Source organism: Grus americana, chromosome 1, assembly GCF_028858705.1.
Source record: "Grus americana isolate bGruAme1 chromosome 1, bGruAme1.mat, whole genome shotgun sequence".
Taxonomy (NCBI): domain Eukaryota; kingdom Metazoa; phylum Chordata; class Aves; order Gruiformes; family Gruidae; genus Grus; species Grus americana.
The window spans coordinates 198,490,252-198,517,163 of record NC_072852.1 but is presented as its reverse complement, the minus strand read 5'-3'; the positions used below and the strand labels follow the sequence as shown (position 1 = coordinate 198,517,163).

Here is a 26,912-nt window from a genome sequence, read left to right as displayed (position 1 = left end):
TGTGTTTCTAAATGTCAAGTATCAGAAGAACTGTACGCTTTTGAACTACTACTAAAAAAACCCAAAAGATTTAAGGGCACAGAGGCCAGGAACAGCCATGTATTTCCATCTAATGATTTTTGATCTCTCAGTTATTTGCTTTAATGTTCAAGCCAGTTCCTGATGGCATTAAGCAAATGTTAATGGAAAGTACTTAAAAGACCCATAAAACTTGTTTTAGTTTATTCTTTGCAAATAAAGAGCAGAGCAAGAAGGCACAAATAAATGATAAAATTTCAAAATCTTCTCAAATCATGGAACAGTTTGGGTTGGAAGGCATCTCAGAGATCATCTAGCTCCAACCCCCCTGCCATGGGCAGGGACACCCTTCACTAGACCACGTTGCCCAAAGCCCCATCCAACCTGGCCTTGAACACTTCCAGGGAGGGGGCATCCACAACTTCTCTGGGCAACCTGTTCCAGTGCTTCATCACCCTCACAGGGAACAATTTCTTCCTTATATCTAATCTAAATCTACCCTCCTTCAGCTTAAACCCATTACCCGTTGTACTGTCACTCCATGCCCTTGTAAACAGTCCCTCTCCATCTTTCCTGTAGGCCCCTTCAGGTACTGGAAGGCTGAAGTAAAATCTCCTCTTAGATCTTCCTCTAGGAAAAGGCTACTTTTAGTCCTCAGAGAGAGGACCTAACCTCACTCTTAACTATAGTACAGTAACCATTACTCCACAAATTTGAATTGCTAAGAATCACAAGGTTTTCTATTCCAGATGGTACAAGTAACACAATACCAGTACAAAATGCTTGGCATTTCAAAATGTGCAAAAGATTAAACCACAACAGTGATAAAAATAAACTCCTCAATTGCTCTTTAGAGAATTGCATTAGGAGGGACTACAGTGGTGCAAGAACTTCTGTTGGCATACATTTTTTAATAAGCAAAATGTTAAATTACTGGTGGTGTTTTCTTACAGACTTTGGTGCCAATAAAATGGCCAGATTTAGAACACCCACTGTAACCTTGAAACATCAAAAAAGCAGAGCCTAAAATTGAAAATTGATTTCAGTGCCTAATGTAGCTTCCTAAATACTATAACGAATCCAGGGGTTTTGCCTCCATTTAGGACACAGGGTAATCAGCTTATCAAAGGTATTTTTTTTTTCCATACTGCCTGGCGACATTTTTCTTATTTTCATTCCAGAGTGCTTAATGAAGCTATTATCTTTCTACATAAATGAGGAAAATCCACTCAATAACTAGAATGAGATCAGTGGCCCCACATTATACATACATTAATCATTTTAAGAAGTATTTCTCCAGCCCTAATGCTTCTGAATAGAGCATCTAATCATGCTCCAAAGCTTCATAATATTTTCTTGGCATCAGTGAACAGAGCTGTATGTACTTGGAGAAAAGTAGAACATAAAACAGAAGGAAATACAAGATACGCAATTTTCTTAAATTATGAAAAGCCACAACTTCAAGCACCTCTGCAAGTATCTGTACATCAGATAGTGGATGATACCCAGTAATATCTCTTTAGATAATGCTCTTTACCAGCTCTGTATCAGTTCTCTCTCCTTCATAACAGGTTTTCATACAGAAATACAAGCCACAATTTATCCTTCAGACAACAGAAGGATGGGTGGCACAGAGGAAGAAACATGAGCCATATGTAAGGCCTAGTGAGAGGAAGGGAGGAAAAGAGGAAGAAACGACACAGGGCATCGTCTTCTGGGAAAACACAGAGAAGAAGTGAAAGGGATTCCTGGGTTACGTGACAAGTCCAGTCACACAACTGTAACAGCTGCAAGGAAATACTGCTCCAAACACATAAAGACATCCTAACTGCTCCCAGTGAAGTGGATGGTAAAACTTTCACTAGTTGGGGGCAGGGTGCTTTTGAAAAATGCCATCATTATTGTTTACATCTCTGTCAGTGTGACAGGACAGATATGGTATGCCCCTTGGCATACCTCTGTATATTTGGACACAAGAGAAGCAGGAAATGTAGAAGTCAAGGGAGTTTTCTGCAAAGGTTTTTTCTAGTGAGTCCAGAGGAGGCCACGAAGCTGATCAGAGGGCTGGAGCACCTCTCCTATGAGGACAGGCTGAGAGAGTTGGGCTTGTTCAGCCTGGAGAAAAGGCGGCTCCGGGGAGATCTAATTGCAGCCTTCCAGTACCTGAAGGGGCCTACAGGAAAGATGGTGAGGGACTGTTTATCAGGGAGTGTAGTGACAGGACAAGGGGTAATAATGGGTTTAGGCTGAAGGAGGTTTGATTTAGATATTAGATGTTAGAAAGAAATTCTTTACTGTTAGAGTGGTGAGGCACTGGAACAGGTTGCCCAGAGAAGCTGTGGATGCCCCATCCCTGGAAGTGTTCAAGGCCAGGCTGGATGGGGCTTTGGGCAACGTGGTCTAGTGGAGGGTGTCCCTGCCCATGGCAGGGGGGGTTGGAACTAGATGGTCTGTGAGGTCCCTTCCAACCCAAATCATTCTGTGATTCTATGATTCTATGGTTAAGGAAAGCGAGATGGGGAACAGGACACCTGTAGAGGGCATAGATCAGATTTTTAAATGTACAACAGACTGTATGCTTATTTATTATGCATTTGTATTCATATTTACACATACACACTTATGGAAAGAGCTGATTAGACACAATATGTCTGCTATTATAATCTATGCAAAGTCTCTATTTAAATATGGGTATGACTTAAGCGCAAAGTTAACAAAGCCTGTGTTAACTTCTCTTCGGTTAGCCCACTTGTGCCTGTCTTGAACAGAAGTAGCCACACTGCAGAAAAAAAAAATTAAAAAAGCAGCAGTAAAGAGTTTCACAGTCAGTGAAGACTGGATCAGCAGCTGGTGAGTTGTGGTAACAAAAACTGTAGGTGACTGTATCCCATCTGCAAGAGCTGCAGTCCACTCCCTCCCTCCGGTCATGGACCAGTTTAAAGCACTTCAGTACCTAAAGAATTTTGTGGATGCATAGTAACCAGATTAAAGGCAGCATGTGTTGAATGCAAACTAACATTGCAGCAAAACCCATCTGCAATGTAATCAATGAAGCCTTTATAGAAAAGAAGTTATTTTTAATTAGCTAGAAAAGCTTTTTTTTAATATTTGTATTGCATCTGCATGTTAATAAAAAGAGGAATGAGGATGGGAAGTTAAGGGAATTGCACCCCTATTACCATTAATTAACATAATAGTACCAAGTATATATAATTAAGAGAAAAGTTCTAAAACTTCAAAGTCAAAACCTGGACTGGAAGTCTGTACTTTAGCTACTGTTCTTATATATATTGCACAAACTCCATGAAGCTTCAACTGGGAGCACAGTCTTGTTATTATAGACACTACAGAAAAAAAAGTAAATAGCATAAAAGCTTGTCCCTGCCCCAGAAAACATCTATTTGCAGTGGACTAAGGACATGCTGGACCAAAATTCGAGAAACAAACTACTTTGGTGTGACATCACAAGAGCACAAGGGTCTGCTAAAACTGAGATGTTTACTTCAGGTTAGGCATCTAAAGCCCTAATTTTGCACACAGATTTGAAAATTGACATTTGACTACCATTAAAAATATCTAGGTATGATATCAGTATTGAAGTTGAGTCTCAGGTAAAATGCTGTACCAAAATCTTTGAGACATGTAATTTTTTATAATTGACTGATACTGGAATAAAAAAATTCCAGTGGGGATTCTGAAATACCATTACATAGTCTAATGAAAACTTAATTTAACTGAGACTTACATTTAAAAAAAAAAAACAACAAAACCCCAAACCAAAAAAAAAACCCCACGACAAACTGCATGGAACTAAATGAGCAGAAATCACTGTATAACTGACATGACCAGATATTTGTCATTTGTGATCCTGATGGAACAAAGCCCATCATTTAATAGTATCCAAGGATGTCACGATTGAAATATAGAATTCTAACTTGTTGGCAGCACGAATAATGTTCAGTGCAAGAAATCTGCGTTTAGCAGAACAGATTGAGACATTCCCATGTAAAAGTCAAGTATGTGTCAAGTCAAGCCTGTTTGCCTCTCCCTGGCTACAACTCCCTGGCCTGATTTATTCAGTCCCACCTCTGTTCAGGGCACAGTCTCCAGCTTGACCATTGGCCCTGCAGCTCAATCTAGGACAATCCATACATTCCAGCTCTTGTCCCTGGCAGGTCTCTAGTTTCATCTCTGGTCCCATTTCAGTCCTTGGTGCCAACCAAGCTGACCATCAGACTAGGTCTTTACAAGACACCTTCATGTCTTACTGGATTATAGACGAGCCTGCCGCACGGATAATTTGTGCAATGTCTAAACCTCAGAGACTTCCAGATGTACACAATTTGCATTAGAAGGGCCTAGGTACCTGACATAGAAGAAAAAGAGATTCAAACCCCCAAATTTTCTATCCCACAGTCACCTTGCAATAGAAATACATGACTTCCATGAATTCTCACAAAACTTCCCAGGAAAGCAGCGGAACAGACCCTGAAACAATAGTCAGCTGTTGCTATCAATGACTTTCTAACACGAAGCAAAGCCAACCTTAACACGCAGGAAAAAGCAGAGGCTGTACGTTAGAGGGGTGCACATCAGGGGGGATTCTGCAGACTGCAAGGCTGAGGGTGGAGGCTGTCGTCTTCATGCAGGCCCATCGATAGCAAGTAAGAACACTTCTAATTGCAATTTAACATCCAAATAGGCATTTCGCTCATAAGATTTGTTTAGACACTGTTCACACAAGAAACTTGCTTTGCTTTTTAGCTGTTAGCGAGATTATACATTCTTCCCAGTAAAGCAATATGTTGGATTCACAGTTAGGCTAGTGCAGGAAGAAAACTTTCACTTGTTTTCAAAAAAAGCTATAGTGAATATAGACTGTACATATAAATTGAAAGTTAAGACTATGAATCTAGTACTCACAGGAATGATTAATTTTTTTCAAGCAGTTCTCATTAATTTCACAGAGACAATTCATAAGTAAATGCAGGAGAATCTGACACCTTGACACCTATGTATGATTTTGTAACTTAAGAGATTAATTTCACCTTTAAAAGTAGCAATTTTGTACAAACACTAGGCAAGTTTCAGACTTGGTCTTTAACTTACTGACCATGGGGGTTTGAGCAAGAACATGTCAGCCTAACAGAAAATTATTTTAAGAGATTTTTTTTTTTACCTTTTCTTATCCTCGATCTCCATTGTCCCTTTTTCTTTGATATCTTTCCAATAGGAACATGAAGCAGATATTGGATTTATAAATTAGCAAATTATTTTTTAATCTTCTTTGCTTGGTGGCTCATCATGTCTTCAGGGGACACAAGAAAGCCCAAGCATGTGAAGCTCAACTCAGTGTTCCCTGAACTCCCAAAGATGTCTGTGTGCTTCACCATCTGCTACTTCTCCAGTTTTCTTTTAAAGCCTCTTGCTTAATTGTTCACAGAAGTTCATTCTCTTATAATCAGGAACAGATTTAATAGGACAGGTCTCAAAGCAAGGAGGTCTTCTTTAGTTTCTTTAACTGAATTCAGGCTATGTTCTTGTTCAATTGATTTGTATTTGTCTTCTGGAGAAGGAGTGGAATTCTGGAAGCTGCTGTTTCTGCTTTGTCTTCCGTTTTTCTGGAAGCAGGCACAGTTGAAGAGTATTTGTGAGGGCCAAAGTCTGACTTGTCTTCTCCCTCACACCTGCTAGAAGCCACTTCTTAACATCAGCTCAGGAGTTCTGGAACAAGAGACACAAGAGAAAAGGGTGGGCCATTAATACAAAACAGAATTAAACCGAAGGGTATGGAAAAGTCATTTCCTCTGAGGACATAGTTGCAGTTACTAGTATTAAGTGAGTCATGGTACTAATTATAAACTGCCTTATGCGTTACAGTACTTGTAAGCACATGGAGAACTGAAAAAGAGCACTGAGGTTTCCTCCTTCTCCCCCAGTACAATATCGTACAATCAGTACAATAACTAACACATGTAGCTGTAAGTATGCTGAATAAACGGGCAATTTTTCAGTGTCTTCCTTTGCATCCGTATCTGCTCAAAAAAAAAAAAAAAAAAGGCCCTAGGATATATATTACAGCCTTAACATAAAATTATGCCATCAAAGAAAATAACAGGCTGGGCAGAACATTTATGGAGAAGGATTTTGCCATTCTATTCAAATGGCTAGCAGCTAGGGGAAGAGATGAACCAGCTTGCAATGACTTTTCATAGGGAGGATTCAAAGTCTTCCCAGCTAATCCCCACTCCCAGCTATATATAGGTCAACATTTACCCTATGCTGCACATACCTTTAGGAACTATTTCCTTCAAGCTGACACACAGAATTTTTGTGGTGCCAGAATAGTGTATAAGGGAGGCAAAGCATGTGCTGTCAAGCAGCAGGAAACGTTTCATTCAATATACATTATTACCCAAGGAAGATAATGTTTGAGAGAGCTGGGAGGACGACAGTGGTATTCCATTATTGTTCTGCATCTGTGCGAATGTAAATCCTTCTCTGAGCCTCTGACAGCGCTGGCAAGTCCTTTCATAATGTGCAGTTGCGTATGTCCCTCTTCAAACAGTAATGCAGAGGCATTCTTTCCTGGCCCAGAAAGGGAAACAACTGTGGCTAAATTGCAAAAGGTGAACTATTTAAGTATGATATTGAAATACAAATGGTATGAAAGAAAGGAGGGTAGAATTTGTGGCTTGAATATTTTTTTTTTAATATTTAGGAATTTATCTACTCAATTAGTAAATGAAATATTGAAGTATATAGACTGAAGATGATTTCTGAATGCATGTTTACCACGAAAAGCATCACGGAGAATTTAACTTAGCATAATGTGTTATGAAATGGCTTCAATATAATTTTTTCTTTCTACACATGCTGAGATGTATATATACCATGTAATCCAAAAAAAAGTTCCACACTTAAGTCATACTTAAGTAATACAGACTTAAGCAAACAGCCATGCAAATCCAGCCCCATTTGCCTGGATATGAATGATTCTGTAGAGTAAAACTGTTGCAGTTGGGAGGGGAGCACCAAGGGGAGGCATTTTGGCCGCAGAGGAAAGCCAGGCTCGAGGGGGTCCTGGCACACCATGGTGCAGCCGTAGTTGGAAGACCAGGTCAGGTTATACTGTTTCCTCTAAAAAGTCATTAGTAAAATCAGAGGTGAAAAATATTTAAAGTTATTTGAGCAGCTTCAATTGTCTTGGGAAAGAAAAAGGCAAAATAGGTTTATAATAGAAAGCTAATTATGACTTTAAGAGATAGCCTCTCCATAATTAGTGAGTGACACACTTTCTCAGCCTGCATCCTATTTCTAGGCTTGGCTTTTCAAATATCGTCCTTTACTATGTTGCTGCGGGGAAGCTTTTTAACTCATTGCAATTTTGTGCATGATTTCGCACATAGCACTGTACATGACTTGCATGCTGGCAAGGTTCTAGCTAAATCCATTATCTCAGTAAGTCAGTAATTGCTGTATTTCTCTGTGGACACTGAAAAGGCCATTGTTTCAAATGTTACTTGCTCTTGGTACTGACACACCCTAGGAAAATAAAAATATCTTCTAGGATTTTTGACAATGACACTTTGTCCAGAAAATGGATAGGTCCAAAGTACCTGAAAACAGCCTAAGAATTATTAATTCAATAAATAGTTTGCTTAGCAGAAAAGCAAGTTACACCACAGCATGAAGTGACATCTCTACACTGGCAAATCATTCTGATAGTCCTCAAAGACGCTTGGTCTTGCCAGTACGGATGTGACCCAATGGTGTTGTCAGTTTGCTACCAGATCACATTACAATCCTAGAAAGATTTTGACACGGTCATCTCTATGTTGTCTCCCATGGTTAAGAAAAAGAGCCAACTTGGCTGTCAGATACCAGATACAGACAGACCGTGGCACACTAACTTCCTGACCTTACACTGCTGCAGTGCCCGAGGTGGTCGTATAGGTTACCTTACAGCTTACATGGTATTGAGCTGCAGCACCTGAGCACATTCTGTCACTGAATTTATGGGTATAGACATAACCATAAATCTCTCCTGGAGGAAAAACAGTTACAACCATTGCCTACGCCAATTCTCTGCTGTGGGATTTATTGGTTTTTAAAAGGAAGCACCTTTTGCTGGAGGATTTTATGTGTGTCTGTAATTGGATTTTGGTGGAGGAGGTTTAGTAGTCAATCTGTAAAAACAATCTTCAGTTTTGTGGATGCCTGTGATTAGCTGTAGGGATGAAGCCACAGGCATGGGTGCTAGCGCATAGCTACGCAAATACGTAATTTTGCCTGCAAATTGGTAGATACATATATATGAGTACTATTTCATAAATCTCTGGTGTGAAAACCGTTAGTGATAGTCAGATGACTATCTATCTGTTCACTCCTCATCCATCCTTTTAATATTGGGATCAGTCTAAACTACAAGTATTACACAAGTTTCTTTCCTCGACAATAACAACTAAATCAAAGCTGTTAATACTCCATCCAGCAGCACGGGAAGCATGCAACCATCAGAATTACTGAGCGCAATCCAAAATTTAGAGGAGAAAATTTGTGAACAAAGCACAGCAGTAGGAAATCCTCAATTTAAGTTTTATACAGCTCAAAAGCACAATTTGATCACAAAACCATTATTGCTTATGCTGACTTCTGCTGGAATAAACAAGACCACAGCAACAGGAGGTCTATACCCTCAGCAGAAGAGCTATAGTGAGCAGCATAGCACAAGAGCAAGCTGACCTGACCGGAGCTGCAGCATGGCTAGGTCACTAGTGGGATGTGCACAGCCAAAGGTACCGTGTCCTGCTGCTGCTCATGGGTTACTTTGGCTGTACCCAGCACTTCTCTTCAAGGTTCAAGGATACGCAGTGGCACAATCACCTCAAGCTAACCACGGCTCCTTGCTGTATCTCAGATACAAACAGTCCATGTGTAAAGGGGATGGAGGAAAAGCACTTTTGTTTTTGTTTAGGACATTTCGCTCTCCCCCCAAAATGCCTTCTTAGAGAAGTGCAAGTTGAATGAAAATGTACAACTCATATCTCATGAATATGACATAAGTGTGATTTTACCAATAATAGTTTTACCAGCAAATACAGGAAGATGTGACTTGTAAAATTAAAAACTTGCATTCTTCTATATTAAACCTGTGAGTGTGAGAGAAACACCCCTTCAAAAGGGAAAAAGCAAGGATACCCAGCAAAACAGAAGGTTGATAAATGAGTGCCAACAGAGGCAGAACAAGCTGGAAACCAAGTATGCCTGAGGTCTAACCTCTGGTCTCCAGTAGTATGGGGTCATCTCAGGGCTAATTTGTAATCTCCTGTATACCATTATAAATACAGAATGGCTCCACTGTTTCACTAAATTCTGCCTTCTCCTGGATTTATTAGGCAGGAACATATGAGAGGTTTAATTCTCACAATTAAAATCCCACTCCACACAGTAGCAGCAGTAGGTCTAAAGGAGTCCCACATTCACCACAGCTATAAGGCACTGTGTGCAGCTCTGGGGCCCACAATTTAAGGACATGGAGGTACTCAAGAAGGACAACAAAGCTGGAGAAAGGGCTGGAAGTAATGTCCTATGAGGAGCAGCAGAGGACTTTGGACCTCATGGCTTTCTACAGCTTCCTGAGGAGGGGAACTGCAAAAAGAGGTGCTGAGCTCTTCTCCCTGGTACCCAGTGACAGGACGCGTGGGAATGGTTCAAAGCTGCACCAGGGGAGGTTCAGACTGGACATTAGGAAGCATTTCTTTACTGAGAGGGTGGTCAAACACTGGAACAGGCTTCCTAGAGAGGTGGTCGATGCCTCAAGCCTGTCAGTGTTTAAGGGGCATTTGGACAATGCCCTTAACAGCATGATTTAACTTTCCGTCAGCCCTGGAGTGGTCAGATGATCATTGCAGGTCCCTCCCAACTGAAATATTCTGTTCTATAACAAGAACTGCTGCACAGAATGGTCTGTCAGAGCTTTGTGCTGTTACACCATCAACTTTTAACATTATGTTAATGTGAACTCTGGCACTCTCACTATTGCACACTGTGGACAAAGTACTCTATGTGTACATGCAGAATAGGATACAGAAACTTGTATAGAAGTGAATCTGTATGAATACTAACATATGTAACTGTTCAGCAAATTTAAACTCTAACCTAGTATGACTGAAACACTAAAGACAAGCTGAAACAGATCTATCTGTATACAGCTGGCATTCCACAGAAAGCAGCTGAACCTTGAAAAAAAAAAAGACCATCTAAGTATCAAAAATTTGAGAAGTCAGACACCTCTTAAATACAAATTACTCCTGTCAATGCAGAAGTATACTAGCTGGGTTTAAAATGCATTTCTATCAAAGGTTAAATTAGATTCAAGGCTATCACACAACTGCAGGTACCACACAAATGTACAGAGTCGCTTATCAGAGATAGCTGTTCTGCAGAAATTTGAGATGGACCTGATACAGTGTAATATAATAATGTGCCTGGAAGCTAGAAATGCTGGAAGTAAGGTAGATATGTCCATAATATATTTATTGTCTAGACAGTTTTCATGCAGCAAATTTAACTGATATGAGTAGTCCAGGCCACCAGCAGATATAAATCAGTGCCATCAACCAAGTCTGTGGCTCTGCATTTATACTGTTATGCACAACGTGAGATTTCCTGCTCTATCACATACAGTTTCAATATCATAATTCTTCACTGTGAGGGTAGTGAGGCACTGGAACAGGTTGCCCAGAGAAGCTGTGGATGTCCCCTCCTTGGAAGTGTTCAAGGCCAGGCTGGATGGGGCTTTGGGCGACGTGGTCTAGTGGAGGGTGTTCCTGCCCATGGCATGCCTCTCCTTCCAGAGAGGGCCCACATTTTCCCTAGTCTTCCTTTTATCACTGACCTACCTATAGAAGCTTTTCTTGTTGCCCTTGATCTCCCTGTCCAGATTTAATTCTATCAGGCCTTTAGCTTTCCTAACCTGATCCCTGGCTGCTCAGACAATTTCTCTGTATTCCTCCCAGGCTCCCTGCCCTTGCTTCCACCTTCTGTAGGCTTCCTTTTTGTGTTGGAGTTTGTGCTGGAGTTCCTTGTTCATCTACGCAGGCCTCCTGGTGTTTTTTCCTGACTTCCTCTTTGTTGGGATGCATCGCTCCTGAGCTTGGAGGAGGTGATCCTTGAATACTAGCCAGCTTTCTTGGGCCCCTCTTCCCTCCAGGGCTTTGTCCCATGGTACTCTACCAAGCAGGTCCCTGAAGAGGCCAAAGTCTGCTCTGCTGAAGTCCAGGGTAATGAGCTTGCTGTGTGTTCTCCTCACTGCCCTGAGGATCTTGAACTCCACCATTTCACAGTCACTGTAGCCAAGGCTGCCCTTGAGCTTCACATTCCTCACCAGCCCCTCCTTGTTGGCGAGAGCAAGGTCCAGCATGGCACCTCTCCTCATTGGCTCCTCTATCACTTGGAGAAGATAGTTATCATCAATGCATTCCAGGAACCTCCTGGATTGCTTATGTCCTGCTGTGTTGTCCCTCGAACAGATATTGGGGTGATTGAAGTCCCCCATGAGGACCAGGGCTTGCGAACATGAGTCTGCTCCTATCTGTCTATAAAGGGCATCATCTGCTTGGTCTTCCTGGTCAGGTGGCCTGTAGCAGACCCCCACTACAGTGTCCTCTGTCCCTGCCCTCCCTTTCATCCTGACCCATAAGCTCTCAGTCAGCTCCTCATCCGTCCCTACGTGGAGCTCCATGCTGGTTACTGACATAGAGGGCGACACCCCCTCCTCACCTCCCCTGCCTGTCCTTCCTGAAAAGCCTGTACCCTTCCATCCCAACACTCCCGTCATAGGAGCCATCCCACCACATCTCCATGATGCCAGCAAGATCACAGCCCTGCAGGCGTGCACACATCTCTAACTCCTCTTGTTTATTCCCCATGCTATGTGCGTTTGCATAGAGGAATTTCAGTCAGGCCCCCGATGAAGCTGACTGACTGGCTGGAGTGGCTGGAATTCCTTTGTGCTGCACTTCAGGTGCTCTCCTGCTGACCTGTGATCCTTCTCCTGGCTCTGGGCATCTAGTGCTGGCACTGGCATCAAACTGGTAGGAGTGGGATGGATTGAGGTTCCCCGCCCCTGGAAACTTTACTTTAAAGCCCTTCTCACCAGCTTGGCAAGCCTGTGACCAAAGATGCTCTTCCCCTTCTCTGACAGATGGACCCATCAACCCCCAGTAGACCAGATTTCTCAAAGCGAGTCCCATGGTCTACGAGGCCAAACCGCTGGCTATGGCACCAGCTTGAGCCTGTGGTATTCGATGATCTTATAGTAACCATCTGGGACTGTGCAGATGAGTTATGCATAAAGAATCCTTTCATCAGATTCTGATGAACTAAACTGAGATACTCAATGAAAACATCTCAAAGTGATTTCTCAACAATATGTGGCAGCTGGGAAAAGGCTTAAGAAAAACCCCAAAACTGAGGGAGAGCGCCACATGTTTAAAACCTCACTGCTGTTCTCCAGACACATGGAGCTTTTAAGACCCCTCCTCTGAAACTGAAAGCAGTGGCTGCCACACAAAAGGACAAGCAGAAGGAGAACCATTTGTGCTTAGAGATAGTTCTGAATCATTTAATGGATTTTGCAATGAAACAGGAAACTCAGGCTGTCTATGAACCGTAATACAGAAACCTAAAGAGCTCTGCAGTCACAAACCTATGAACAATGGGGCTATTAAGCAGAGAAAAAAGTAGCCCGAATATGGGTTATGACCATATTTAGAGCAAGCAGAGCTTGCTCTAAAACAGGGTACATTAAATCCAACCTGAACACTGGGCTAAATGCAGCTATATAATTTCTAGTATCTGAGCTAGTCTGGACCATCCACCGTAGCAACACTGTTCTGTGCAGACTTCCCAATACAGGAGTTTATCTAACAGTGGGATGTCAGTCTCATGAGTCCCTATGAGAAACCAGATGAAGGACGTCTGGTTATGAGCCCTTGTACATAAAATTCTAAAATTTCAGAATAAACATGCCAGCGGCCATTTTTGTTAAAGTCGGTTTGTGTAAGTGATACAGGGCTGGAAGGAAAAGTAGTTGGTCAAGTGTTCTGAAAATACAATTCCCCAGGGCGGGAAGGGAGTACTTTCAGAGATTTCCCTCTCTTTGTTTTTGTTTTAATTAGATTTTGTTTGGATTGCTAAAATGAATCCTTTAGCTACAAAAATATCTCCCTCAAGCACTTTCCTTCAAGAGTAACCTGGAAAACTCGCATTATTGTTTTGCAATGTTACTAGTGGCCGAAATACAAGGAAAACCAACTATCCTTCATGGTTACATAAAGGCACTTTACAGTGCTGTACACAGAAGACTGTTATAACAGATACATGAAGTCTAAGAGTGCACCTGAAGTGCACTTTGCAGAAACGCACTTAAGATGAAACAGTAAATTAACTTCTTTTAAAGCAGTTAGGAAGAGTATTTATTTACCATAAAGTCAGTTATGTTCTAAATTCTGAATACCTAATCTAGCTTTATCTGTTTTGCCTCCTACCTTGTAAACTACTAACGAGCAGTTCAGGCTTAAGTATACTGAATCAGAACACAGCTTGTGCTGTTATTTGTTTTAGATGATCACAAATAATTAAGTCTTTGTCTCTGTTCAAATGTGTAAAGCAGAAAAAAATACACTCAGGAAAATTTCTTACCTATTAAGTAAATCAAACTTCAAGTAATTATTGTAAGTAATGCATGTATATGGAAAGTTACCCTTTTACACAATGTTTTTAAAATAATTTTTATTTTACCTTTAAGTGAAGGGTTTAGCTATATTCAAATTTTCCTGCTGATCTTACTTCAACATTTAAATTAAGAGCAGATGGGTTCAGATTTTTAAACAAAATTGTCTTCAATCAGTCAAATGAATTGATGTTTGGTTTAGGCATTACCATTCCCTGAACACTGTGTAACCTCAGCTGTCAATGTCATAGCTGGCCTCACTACCTTCTCTGGCCTAGCATCTTCCTCTCCCCTCACCTCGCAGCACAGATGGCCAGGAGGGAAGGATGTTAGCCTGCTCTTAGGAGCAGTTGTGTTCTTAGTTGGGCTTTCTGTCTTCTCAGGACAGTTCAGGGTCATTTTCATTATTATTGTTGTGATTGCAGTGGAGATTGGAAAGAACTGCTTATCGCAGTAATCTGAAAGTCCTGAGAAGCAAAGCTGTTGCAAGTACTGAATTCATTTTTTTTCTCTGATTAAATAAGTATTTATTATTATACGGAGGTTCCCTCTTTTGTTTACAGATATTTGGATTCAGGCAAGATCAATAGCCACAAAAGACTAACCTGTATCAGATATACATAAATGCGATGTATTTATTTATGGCATGAATGTGTTTTGCAATATCTCCTTCTTTAAGGTTTGAAGCAGATTGAAGTTCCCAGTCCTACAACTGCAATCTGCCTGATGAGGAAATTTCAAGTCTGCAATTACAGAATATTCCCAATACTTTCATGGAGGAGAAGATATTAGCAGCTCTCAAAGGGGCATTCAAGAAGCCAAGCCTTCTCCTAAGACTTACCCTGTCCTCAATTACTACTGTAAAGAACCTTTTTTCACATTGAATTACTGGAAAGCTTATGATAACATCATCTTGATAACATCATCAGCCTGCCAAGTCATTCTCTGCTTCGGGAGGTATCAGATATGCAGCCAGCCAGGTGAGACAAGTGTGCATTGCTGACATAACTGCATCTGACAAAACTGAGCTGTGATTCACTCTGCCAGGGACCTTCACAGCAGTTTTGGACTGCAGATTGTGCGCAGTGTACCGCTTCATCGAACGATGCGTCTCCCACTCTGCAACAGCTTCCAAATGATTTCTGGGCACAATTTGAGATATAGCCTCCTCATGTACAACCTGTAACATGGGTAATGTCACAGAGGTAAGAAGCATTCCCATTTATTCTTGGCATTTAATATGGGGACCAAGATGACAAGGCTAGTAGAAAAAAACACGTAGAAACTGAAATCACTGTAACTGAGGTAGGAGTTCAAGTTAACTCACTCTGGTTGGAAGAAACCAGATTATCTCTGTCCAAGAACTCTGGAACACAAAATTGCAGTTTTAGTAGGAAATGTTTTTAATAAATCAAACTGATGTTAGTATTATATGAATGGGAAAAAGTCATCTGGGCAACTACAGATCCTTTGTCCAACATCAACAGTGTGCAAGGCTTAAGAAAGGAAAGACTAAAGACAGGAAAGCAAATGCAAAATGAGTTAAACTACAACAAAATATGCAAAATCAACCTAATATCTTCTATTGAAAAAAATATTTTCCAGATAAAGGAAATGGCATAAATCTCATCTCTTGAAGTTTAGAAACACTGAACACATTGAAAACTATTGGTTAAGGAGGAAAAGATGGAAATAATTACAATAATGGTAGGTACAGAATCAGGTCTATGGCAGATGATAATAAGAAGCTAATGAGAGTTCCCCACAGACATGACTTGAGACCACAGAGACAGCCAAGGGAATCAACAGCCTGTCCTCTAGGCAGAGACTAAGAGAAACTGGCACCTTTAGCCAAGGAGAATGAAAGAGAAGATAGCAAAGAAAAGGTGAGACTATTCTTTGTAAATCTATTAGATGGATAAGATGGAAAGGAAGAAGGTCTTTTTAACCTATTAGATCCCGTGGGTACAAAAATATGTAGGTTTAAATTACTCTGGAATAAATTTAGCCTACAGTGGGGAAAAATGAATAATAAAATAATGAGATTCTCAGGCAGCCCTCCAAGAGGAGATGCAAGCAGAGAAAAGTGTCAGCTTTCTTCCAAAAAAGGCTCTCACAGCCTATGACATCAGAGCACTGCTCTCTTCCAGGAGATCCCTTCCAACCCCACAGCTCTCCTCTGTGCACAGCCAAGCCCTGGGAATCACATGGGACATCTATGCTGACAGGGCATGTTACCAGGTCACGGCATTCACTCCTAATTTCTCCAACAGAACTGGATAAAATGAAATGTTCTTGCGTTTATGTTTTAGGAATACTTTAGTGTTGTCAACATAGTGTCAGCAAAGCTTTATTTTAAAGAAAGCTCACTCATCCATCTCAGATTTGCTAACTGTATGGGTCTAAACCAAAAGTAAACAGATACATTAAGTCAAAAATTGTTTTGGTGTAGTTTCCTAAAACAGGAGCTCGCTCTGTTGTTCAGTCAGCCAGCAGGGAATTTCAATGTCGATGTTGATGATTTTGTTCTGTTTGCTTGCACCCAGGCATACCACAAGATGCCCAATTTAAGGCTGAAAAGTAAAACACGTCCATTTTGCCTTGTACCCAGACATATCACAGGACTGCCTAATTTAGGGCAGGAAGCAAAATATTTTGTAATAGCTATTTGTTTGGTATAGTTGCATAACAGTATCAAAACTAGAATAAAGGTACTCAATCTGCAACTATTAGAAGGAATCACGTAATCACAACCAGCCTGCAAATACATAAGCTACCTGAACGAACAGACCAGAGCTGTGAGGAGAATAGGTATTACTTGGGACCCGACTGGTCCTGACCTTTGGAAAAGTGTATATAAACTCCAGCAAGACCCAGTGGCACTTGGGGAAAACAGAAGCAGCCCTCTTTAATTCTGGCTTCCCTCTTTGAAGAGCTCTCAAGTCTGGCCATCTCAGCCTCAGAGACTAAGCCATCAAAGATTGTGGCCATCAGGGCCAACCGGGCAGCATCGGATTTATAGTCTTATACCTAGGGCTTGACTGGCATGTGGGATTAATACTTGGTATTTAGTTATTACAGTACTTGAGTAAAAAATGGCTTACTTGAAGCCTGGTGTCTCCAAAAACTCCCTTCACGGCAGTTCCCAGTCCCCTATCAATGACAGTCACAGCACCCCAGTACCGACACCAGAATCGCAGTCCTACAATCAGAGCCTGTAGTACCTGTTAGCAGGACATGGTGTTGCCATAACACTGAAGTAGCTGAAAGACTGGTAATGAAGTATTGGACAAACTAGAGTTCTCTAAGATATTTTTGGAAGAGGACAATAATGAGGAAACGCAGGGAGGAGATAAAGGCAACTACAATTTCCTTCCTTGCCATTAGCACCAGCTGGTAGGGACATATGGCCACGTTACGCGATGTGGTTTCAGACACAAGCTGCACAGTGCCTCCTCCTCATCCTCACTTGATTCAGATCAGCATGGAGCAACCTCTGAACTTTTGTAGGAGAAAATACTGAGAGGTTCAAATGAAAAAAATAACATGGGAACATTAGAGACTGTCATTACTAGCCACCCAAAAAAGGAGGTCAGCTTCACAGTGCTGGAGATGAGTATGCATGAGGGCTGCAAAGGCTTTGAAAGTAAGGACAGGCAGCTTACACATGGTGCTTAGGAAAAGAGAGGAATCAAGAAAAGCATAGAACAGGGCAGCCTTATTCTAGTGGAAAGTCAAGAAAATCATTTGCCCAGTAGCATCTGGGTCAGTATCAGCAGGGCAAGACTGTAACTGCAAAAGCACAGAAAAAGGATGCTGTAATATTTAAGATCCAGGACATACACAAAATTCACTTTATGCAACAAGATAAAGTCAGAGGTAGCCATATGGCAAAGCAGAAGGGTTAAGAAGAGTTCCCACCCTGCCCATAAAAGACCACTTACATTTACAGAGATGTCCAAGTGGACACTGTCTTTCTTTCCATCTTGGAAACATATACAGCGCTTAGACTGTGTCTACACTACTGCAGCCCTCTGCCCCAAAAGCAGGACTTGGTCCCCAGTCTAAACGGTGCATGCTGACCCTCACGTGCTCAAGGTCAGAACCAGGCTGGATCTGGGCCACGCACCCAGTGCACCCCCCTGCTCCTGGGTCTCTGTGCCCCATTTGACATCCCTGTGGGCTTGGCAGATTTGGGGGAGTTTTGGGGGAACCATAGGGTTCTTTTTAGGTCAAAAGGCCCGAAATAATGACGGTTAGGTTGTGTAAAAATGCTACTTTCTTAGCATAAAGTCACTACCACGGACTTAATGCTGCATGCCTCCATAACCAGTGTCAAGGAGAGAAACAGGTCCATAAGCAAGAAGCAGGGAATATCTTACAGGCTGTCTTCTTTCTCCAGAAAAATCCCACATGGCAGCCAGTCAAATTTTCCTGCAAAGCACAGGGAGCTGTTTCAGACAGACTCAGAAGTGAGACAAGCTCCGATGCATGTTGTTCATCTACCTGGCAAAGGGTGTCGTTTGGACCGACAGATAAATGCTTCTGAAGTGTTTGTTGAAAGGCCAAATTTTATTTTCAGTTACTGATATTAATAGAAAATAAATAGACTTTCTTTCTTCTCTTCTATTCCTCCAAGCCCAGTTTTGTATAAAAGCAGCAGGAAGAAGGTCTTAAGATCACTACACACCTGTACAAGTATGGATAGATTTTGACAGACATGAGCAGAAGTATTTTCATCTCAATGCCATTTGTCAGCCAAAATTGATGACAAATGATATGGCATTTTCTGTCTATGACTAGTATGCTTTTAAGCAGGGAATTTATCTATATAAATTTCTTCTCCGTAAGTAGGAGAGCTTATCTCTAAATTGGGACACACTATGCTGAAAATTTTCATCTAGGAATGCCAAATGTGGCAGAAGCAAGAAGATTAACAAAGAGATTTGGCTGGATACAGCATGCCAAGATAGTGGGGAGAAAATAATTTCAAAGCTGAGAATACCTAGCTCCTTTGCTGGAGCTGCAAACCAATGTGAAAGCACTGAAGTGTAGCCTGTTTGTTTAGCAGGTGTCATTCATGACAACAGCTGTTGTCGAAAAATATTCTTAGAAGAACTCTGGCAAGATTTGGTGTGCTCATGATTTGACATCTCTTCCTTTTCTTCTGTTGCTCCACAAGATACCTAATTCTAGATATTACTTGCTAACCACATATTTCAATACTCTTTTTTTTTTTTTTTTCTAATTAAAAAAGGTTTAAAAGGTGGCCTAACACTGAAAGAAAATGACCAAGGGACTGAATATAGACATTTCAGCATAGGAAGCAGAAATAACATTATTAACAAGCAGCTATATTAAGCAACAGGGATAACATCAAGCTGCATTCATGAGTGTTTGCAGAGTGTTTTGAACTACTTGATTAAACAGCACCTTATTAGTGAAAATTATGATTAATGAGAAGCTTATAACAACAAAGCTCTCTCTGCAAGCACTGCAATAGAAAGAAAGAAAGAAAGAAAGAAAGAAAGAAAGAAAGAAAGATGAGAAGCACATTTCAGATTGTAGTTGCTAAATTAATAATTAATAAATGAAGCTCCACTGAAAGGGTATTTGTAAGACTTTTATATTATAGAGTTTAGGTTGACCAAAAAGAACATGCACTTTGTTCTATTATTTCTAGTTTTTTTATAAAACTTTAAGAGCTTATTTTTATTCCTCTTAATCAAATTAGTATTTTACAACATGATGAGAGAGATGCCAGAGATCAAGATGAAGGGGCAAGCTGGAGCCCCTGGGATCAATACACTCAACTGAGTCTGAGCAATTTCATTACTCCATTATGTTCCATAAAGCAAGCTGGTGCCTTTTCCATCCAGCTGTAACACTGATCCATTAGAGAAAGAGGAGCCACAGTCCTTCTCATTTATTATTTATAAGACAGGGCATGCACAACTTGTCTGACATCATCCTTGTCACAGCTAATGAGAAACTTAAATAAACCAGGTTTTTCATCACAGAAGAGATGAAAAAGCTCTTTCAGGTCTAATGATCCATTTTTCTGCAGTAGGGGAGTACTCTCTAACATATGCGACCAAATAAATTATGGTATATAATTGTATATGTCCCAAAGTGATGAGCTTTCCACACCACTACCGCTGTTCAGGGAAAGTCCCCGTTTACATATACATACATTGCATAACCATCAAAAAACCAATATGATTTAAAGATATGTGTTTAGCATTGACAGAGGTAACCAAAGGAAACCAGAAAGCACTAAGTTCTTCAACTCTTAAATCTGATTTGCTGTGGTGGATCAACACTGTTAGGATGAGATACTGCATGGCACAGGACTGCTGGGCTAACATGAGCCTGTGCCAAGAGCCAAGTGTTTTCAATGTCAGTCCGTATGAACATGAACGTAATGAGGTGAAAATTACTTGTTAGTGCCTGGAAAGAGACTCCACGTCACTCTACGGTGCTAAAAATCACCCTCCAGTGCACAGCCTGCTCCATCTCCCGTCCGTGAACTGCTCTGGACAGAGATCCTGGTGCAGCACGTGCTTGTGCTGGTCCCGTGCAGGCATGGGCTTGGCTGCACCTCTGGGCACAAAGGAGAGCGCTAAGGACCTGAGCAGATTTGTCTTCCCTGGCTCTCTTATTTAGCAGCACAGATATGGCCAGGGCCTCCAAATTCACCCTTGGGGAGTAGGAGAAATGTGAGATGCTGCTGAAGGACTGGGGAAGGCCAGGGACGCTGCTGTTACAAACCTCATGAGTTGATCAGAAGGGGTAATTCGTGTAGGAACTGGCCTGGGATGGAGAAAAAGAAGAATACAGAGGGAGAAATTTGAGAAGGAAGGGGAAGGTTTGCAGGGGGCAGTTTAAAGGAAAAAGTGGAGGTAGCATAAGCAAGGATTGAGAGCACAGTACTGCCATTCCCCTTCTCTCCCAACGGCTTTTCAGACATCTCCTGACATTAGCAATTTCTTTCATAGTTCAAATGATTTTATGGAACAGGACTTGGCGACAGCTGATGCCTGCTTGTAAAGCACATCAGACCACTCTGAAGCTACTATCATGTTCTCCAGGATCTCAGCTTACATTAGTTAAAACCTGACAATAATTTTGCTGTTAATGCTGTAAAGCTCCACCGTGTACCATATATACCAAACAAAGAAACAGCCAGGTAAGTTAGTCTGTCCTGAAACAAGGTACAAGCTGTTCCTTTTGCTTTAATGAAAACTGGTAATTTAAATGCCAGCATTGTTATTTCCTTCTTCATGGGAGGCCAGAATGTTAAAGCTCTGACCTTTACTATTTTCCACCAGCTGTCTTATCTCAAATAGGTGGTGATTGGGATACGCAACCAGCTGTATCATTCTCCTGTAAGAAAAAAGAAGCCAAACCTTACCACTGAGAGGAGTCTGGGGCACGTTCATGCCCTCCTGAGAGGTCACCAGAGGAGCTCGAAACACCTGCTCCATCATGTCCTGAGTGTAATCACCGCCTACCAGAAATGCTGCCTTATTTTGGTTTCACCTGGGTGGAGAAAATTTCTACAGGTAAGCTTAGGGAAGACAACTAAGCCTCATTTATTTCTAGTCTGACCTTCATGGCCGCACATTTCTTTGTGTGCAAACACATGTAGGTCTTCACAGGCAGTGGGAAACCTTCCTTCCTCACTCGGCTCTGGTGTACCTCCATCACAACCAACAACATAATTGCTAAAAATTCCAAACAATGACTGTATTCTATCGAGCTGATCAAAAAGAAGATGAAAAATGCTAATAAACTAGACCACCATATTTAAAGATTTAGTTCAAGACTGCTAAAATGCAAATATATCCATTAAATACACACTTATAAGAAAAACCTTAATATAATGTACAGAGAAGTCCTAATTAATGTGTGACTTGTTATATTTCTTAGTTGAGGCAGAAATAATTGCTGAATAATTGTGTGTATTAAAAAAAAAATGCTGAACAAATTAACACTTATTTCTAAAAAGATTAAATCTTCCAAAAGATCAAATACTTCAAAATCTGATATGCATTTTCAATACCATGTGTTATTCCAAGAGTTCATACAAACTGGGCAGCTAGACACCATTTAAACTCTTCAAGAAAATGCTCTTTTAGATTATAAAGCCTATACTTTTGTATATTTTAACATAAAAACTCATCTAATGTTTCAGAAACTGTGCTTTTGGGAGTAGGGTCCAAGTAGTCCCAAACATTTTGAAGCGCAATGACCACTGGCCAACTTCAGGTGTGTGGTATATCAGTTTTCCTGGAAGTGCCCCTGTGTTTCCATTGACTTTACAGGCAAGCATGGTCCTAACTTGGACATCTTAGATCCTCCATATTATTTTTTTTTATTAATCTAGGCTTGTTGCCCTGGAGGCCAGAAAAAATTCATGTCTGAGAAACAGGAAAACTGTAATTCTGCTGAAACAATGGACGTACACAGGAGCTGAACTTTTCCCACTGTCTTTGCATGACAGTAGGCAGCCTATAAAACAATTTTCTCTAATTAAATTATGTCAGGGTCCTGCACATTTTCAGTACAGGAACAGAAATTCTCTATGTAGGATTGAGTTTTTGTATTCTTATAATGCTTACATGACAATGCAAACGATTACTCTCTCAATCTTTGGAAATCCTGTTTCCAACCCGAGATGTTGCTTGGTGTTGGGAGGGTGACAATCCTGACAGAGGAGAGGAAGGGACAAGAATGAACACTGACAATACCACAGCCTCAGCATTCACATTCACTGCTGGAGCACTCCCTAGGTAACAGTAGTTTGTTATAAGCTCATTAAGGGCTAAATTTGGCCTTTTATAATTAAGTATCTGGTAGCAAGCAATAGAACTTGTTTTGCAAATAAACAGCTGATGGTGCTGTAACACCTCTGAGAATACAAGGTGAGGGCAACTCCAAAAGCAATGATGGGAAAACTTCCCTGTGGGTTTCTCAATGTAAGGGAGGCTCTGCCTTACGTCCCCACCGAGGTCATCAGCGTGATGGGGGCAGAAGCATGTAGTGGCCTGCAGGCATCAGCATCAGGAGCCTCAGTTCTGCCAGGTCCCAAAAGAGACGCACAAAAGAAGACTGCTCCTTGCATCATCTACTCATCCTCCTTAACTGGCCAGCACAGGCTGCTCATCACAACTACCCCGCTGTTACTTCCCCTGCTACTGGAGTGAGATCTCCCAGCGGTTTCTGCAGCAGCTGGGTAAGTACCAAGGTACAACCGCAGAGGCCATCAAATAGGTGATGTTCTTTGGGTTAGAGCAAATCACCATGGTCTTAGGCAGTACTTAGAGAGATGAAAGCGAAATTAATACTCTCATAAAATAACAAAGAAAATACTTATTACTTAGTTTTTTACTCTGCTGACATGCGTAGTTTTAGCTACAATAAAGAATTTTGCCTGATTACAAAAAAAAATTTGCTGAGAAACACAGTACAGTAAACTTCCTCTAGCTCTGCTTTTTGACTTGGTTTTAAAGCTGTACTAGATCATTAGAGCATATGCATAATAAAAAGCATCAAATCATTTGCCAAGGAACAAGATACTGGATTTCCATAAGAGCAAATGTTTACATTTAAAAATACATACATCTCCTTCAACTAGAAACAGTCCAAAGATAGGAAAATGTTCATTCCTTTGAGTAATAAATCATACTTGGCACTCTTTTTGGGAGAGCTATGTTAAAAAAAAGTCTCCCAATGGTAACACGTAAAGCTATTGGAATTTCATAAGCTTTCTACAACTGCATGTATAAGAAAAATAAAGAATAGAGCACTTGGCACAAATTAAGTTTGTGTAACAAGTGATTCTAGGATTGTTTTTTAATTAAGTCAGCCATTGTAGCGTGAAAAAATGTATTGTGTATCCCAGTGCTTGAAAGCAGCGCTGAAATTCAGAGAGAGGCCTTTGCACAGGGAGGGTGGTACTGCAGCAAGCCACTAGCGCATCTACAGCGCGGAGCCCAGACAAGGCATCAGGAAGGGAGAACAAGCTCATGTGCAAAGTCCTATGCTTCCCCCACCCTGCCAGCGCACTGCAGCTCGTGAGTCACCCAAAAATCCTGTAGAGACACAGACAATACAGTTATTTGCCTAAATACACTATTGAACATGTCACAGTCGAGGCCTTCTCTGCCAGTGAGTGCTAAAAGCACCGGGATACCCGTAAAACATCTCCCACAAACAACCGCAGTGACCACGGGATCTGCTATTGAGCTTGTACTTACAGCATCGGCCGGGACAAAGCTCGGGATTTAACTATTTCTTCATAAACTGCTTCCACATGCTTGTCTGCTCATTGTGCCATTTCTTCCATTGGTTGCTTGTGTTTGACAGCATCTGGACCGCAAAACGATCCTTTTTCCCCCTCTTTTGCAAAATCAGCAGGCTGCGGAGGGATGCGGGAGCTCTGCTGCAGCCGCGATGTATCTGAACAGCCCAATGCAGCAGAGGCTGTAGCTCCCCCTTCCCAGGATGGGTTTTTCTTTCTTTGTGTGTGGGTTGTTGGTTTGGTTTTTTTTTTAAAGAGATACGGTCCTGACTAACCTCAGGCTTCTGGAGGGCACAGAGTGGTCGTCGCACAGAGAAGGATACTGAGACAGAAGGCAGAAATAATACATTTTTAATAGATGCTATTCCAGGCATAACTTGTATTTGAAGTAAATATGTCCTGTAACAGATCCAATTTTATGCTTTGTTCTGTTTCATTCAAATTTACTTCCTGACATTATGCTGCATTATTTATTCCCTTTTTGCATTAATTTCAGCTTATACAATAGAAATAACATATTTTCTATTTATTTCATGCTTGAACTATCCAGCTGTGTCAAAGAATGTTTATGTTTAAACTGCTCATGATTTGAAGAAGTACTCTCTGAAAACTTCTGTCTCTATAGCAGCTTTAGTAAATACCCTCACCGTTCTGCTTCTGCCTCTCTCCTTCACCAACAGTGCACAATGCTTGCACTCTTGAGGACTGCCTTAGATTAATTTCATTGGTGCTGATTACATCAACACTCAGAAGTCCATGTGCTACCAGTAGCATCCTGAGTTCGGTTTCTCTTTTCCAAGCTGGCACAGGTAGCTGTTAGCACTTATGCATTTTAGAACTTAGCTCCTTACATACTTCACATTCATACTGCTATTCACGTGATCGACTCTACATAAAGCAGACCTCAGAAGAATTTCAGGGATCTCGGATACAATCTTGAACAGAAGCAAAGATCAGACTGAATTGTTTAAGGCATTTCTAACATTTTTAGACCTTAGATCTCTCACCTTAGTCACCCATGTAAACCTGTCAGGTTGTCCTCCAAGGAAAACCAAGAAACCTTTCCTCTGAGAGCTCCTCTGATCTTGACAGTCCTCCTGCTTTGAATGCCACATGTCAGTGCAGTGCTGTCCCTCCCCATGGTCCAGCACCCCACCGCCACAAATGCACCCTTCCAACCTCTGTCAGTCTTCATTTAAAATGCTATAGTAATACAGCACTTCACAAGAGCTTCAAGACTGGCCACAAGTATGAAATTAGGGATTTCTAGGGAATCTGGAGCTCTCTTCTGCCTCTGCAGTCCTTGGCTGCACAGAAGATGCATTAGAAATAGCTTGTCTACAGGGCAATGCCTGCAGTGGCAGGGAAAACAAATACTGACAGGAAGAGAACACAGTGCTATTGCAGCTTCGTACAGAGGACTTCTTAGAGAACTCCTGGACTTTACTATGACTCTGCTGGTTTTGGTTAAAAATCCTGTTTTCCTGCCAAGGAGCTGAGGCTGACTTCTCTCATGTTGAAGGTTAAAGTGACACTGCAAACACTAAGAGGCATCTGCAGCACTGCATAAAAGGATATCTTAATCTTTAAGGAAGTCTGTTTCATGTTAAAGTGCATCTGATAGTGAAATTATTTGTGTTACCACAAGCAATTTACCGGAGGAGGCCAAATCCTTGTATTTAGAGTCCTGATCATGAAAGGTCAAGAGGTACTGAGCATAAGTAAGCAACAAAACTGGCCCTACAATATTGCTTTTTGTAGCATGGAGATCGGGGAAAACACATTTTTCTGATCATCACATCTCGGCTTTACCGAACTTCACCACGGTCATGGTAAGAAATCCTCTCTGAGTTCAAGTAAACAAAAGGACATTGTAACCAGGCAGAGCAGACTGTTTAGCCAGGAAAACATGCAGTGCCAGTCTCCAAAACAGTGCCCCGCTGGATAAGCTCTTGCAGCACAATGATCTCACACAGCTGTCGCGTTGCTCCTAAGTTTAGTTGCTGAAAGCATCAGCTGCGATGCGGTGGCACGCTGAGAACGGCGCCTGGCTTCCCAAGGAGGGCACACGTGTTGGCTGCAACTGCCTGGGGCCGTGCTGGCCACCTAGGTCAGTAGGGTGGCATCAGACCTGTTTATCAGTGTCAGACCCTGAAAGCAGGAAAAAATCCATGTAAGGGGGTGGGAATGAAGCTGTGGATGACAGAGGAAGCACCACAAGGACAGGGGGCAATGAGGGGGACGGGACATTGAAAAGAGAGCGCTTTAAAAATATTCTGTCACAAAGTGCTCAAATCCTTTTTAAGCAGCAGGCATGAAGAGTCCTCCTTTGAAATTCCGTTCCTAGAGTGAAAAAATAGACTGAGAACTGCTAGCATTATTAGCAATCTTGTTACAGAAGAACGTGAGCTGGGGGCAGCCCTGTGTCTGGAAACGGAGCCTGAAAGAGCAGCTGGGCTTCCGCCTGGGAAGCAGGTGAAGGGCAAATTTCCCCTCCAGGGACATTTTAAAACAAAGGCAAAAATAAGTATTTGACTGATGAATTCACCATCCCAGCTGTGAAAATCAAGTAAAATTAGAAGGCTTTTCACCACTGCTGAGTTTGGTACGACTTTTATTGGCGCTGACGTTGGTGAAGCGCAGCCAGCTGCTCACGAGGCTGACACCTTAAAAAGTTCAGCCGCCTCCTCCCTCAGCCAGAACCATTCTTCTTACTTCTCTGCCTCTTTTATTTCACCTCCCATCTCCCCAGATGGGACACCCCCTCTCACACAACACTCCTGCCATCAGCAGCCTTTGGGCAGGCAAAAACACGCGCCTGTCACTCACCGCCCCAGTGCATCGTGGCAC

General features: G+C 41.6%; 1 protein-coding gene across 2 annotated transcripts in view; it reads right to left on the bottom strand.

Moving 5' to 3' along the window:
- The window catches only part of SACS (sacsin molecular chaperone), a 66,266-nt gene extending 42,027 nt beyond the window's left edge, over positions 1-24,239 (bottom strand). The window contains exons 1-2 of one of the 2 annotated variants that reach the window (XM_054820112.1): positions 24,019-24,239; positions 5,198-5,742 (exon numbers count right to left, since the gene is read on the bottom strand). In XM_054820112.1, coding sequence (XP_054676087.1) covers positions 5,198-5,220 — 23 coding nt within the window. In that variant the 5' untranslated portion in view covers positions 5,221-5,742; positions 24,019-24,239. The remainder of the gene's footprint in view (positions 1-5,197; positions 5,743-24,018) is intronic. The other variant, XM_054820093.1, reaches the window with a different exon arrangement.
- Between the last annotated feature and the right edge of the window lie 2,673 nt (positions 24,240-26,912).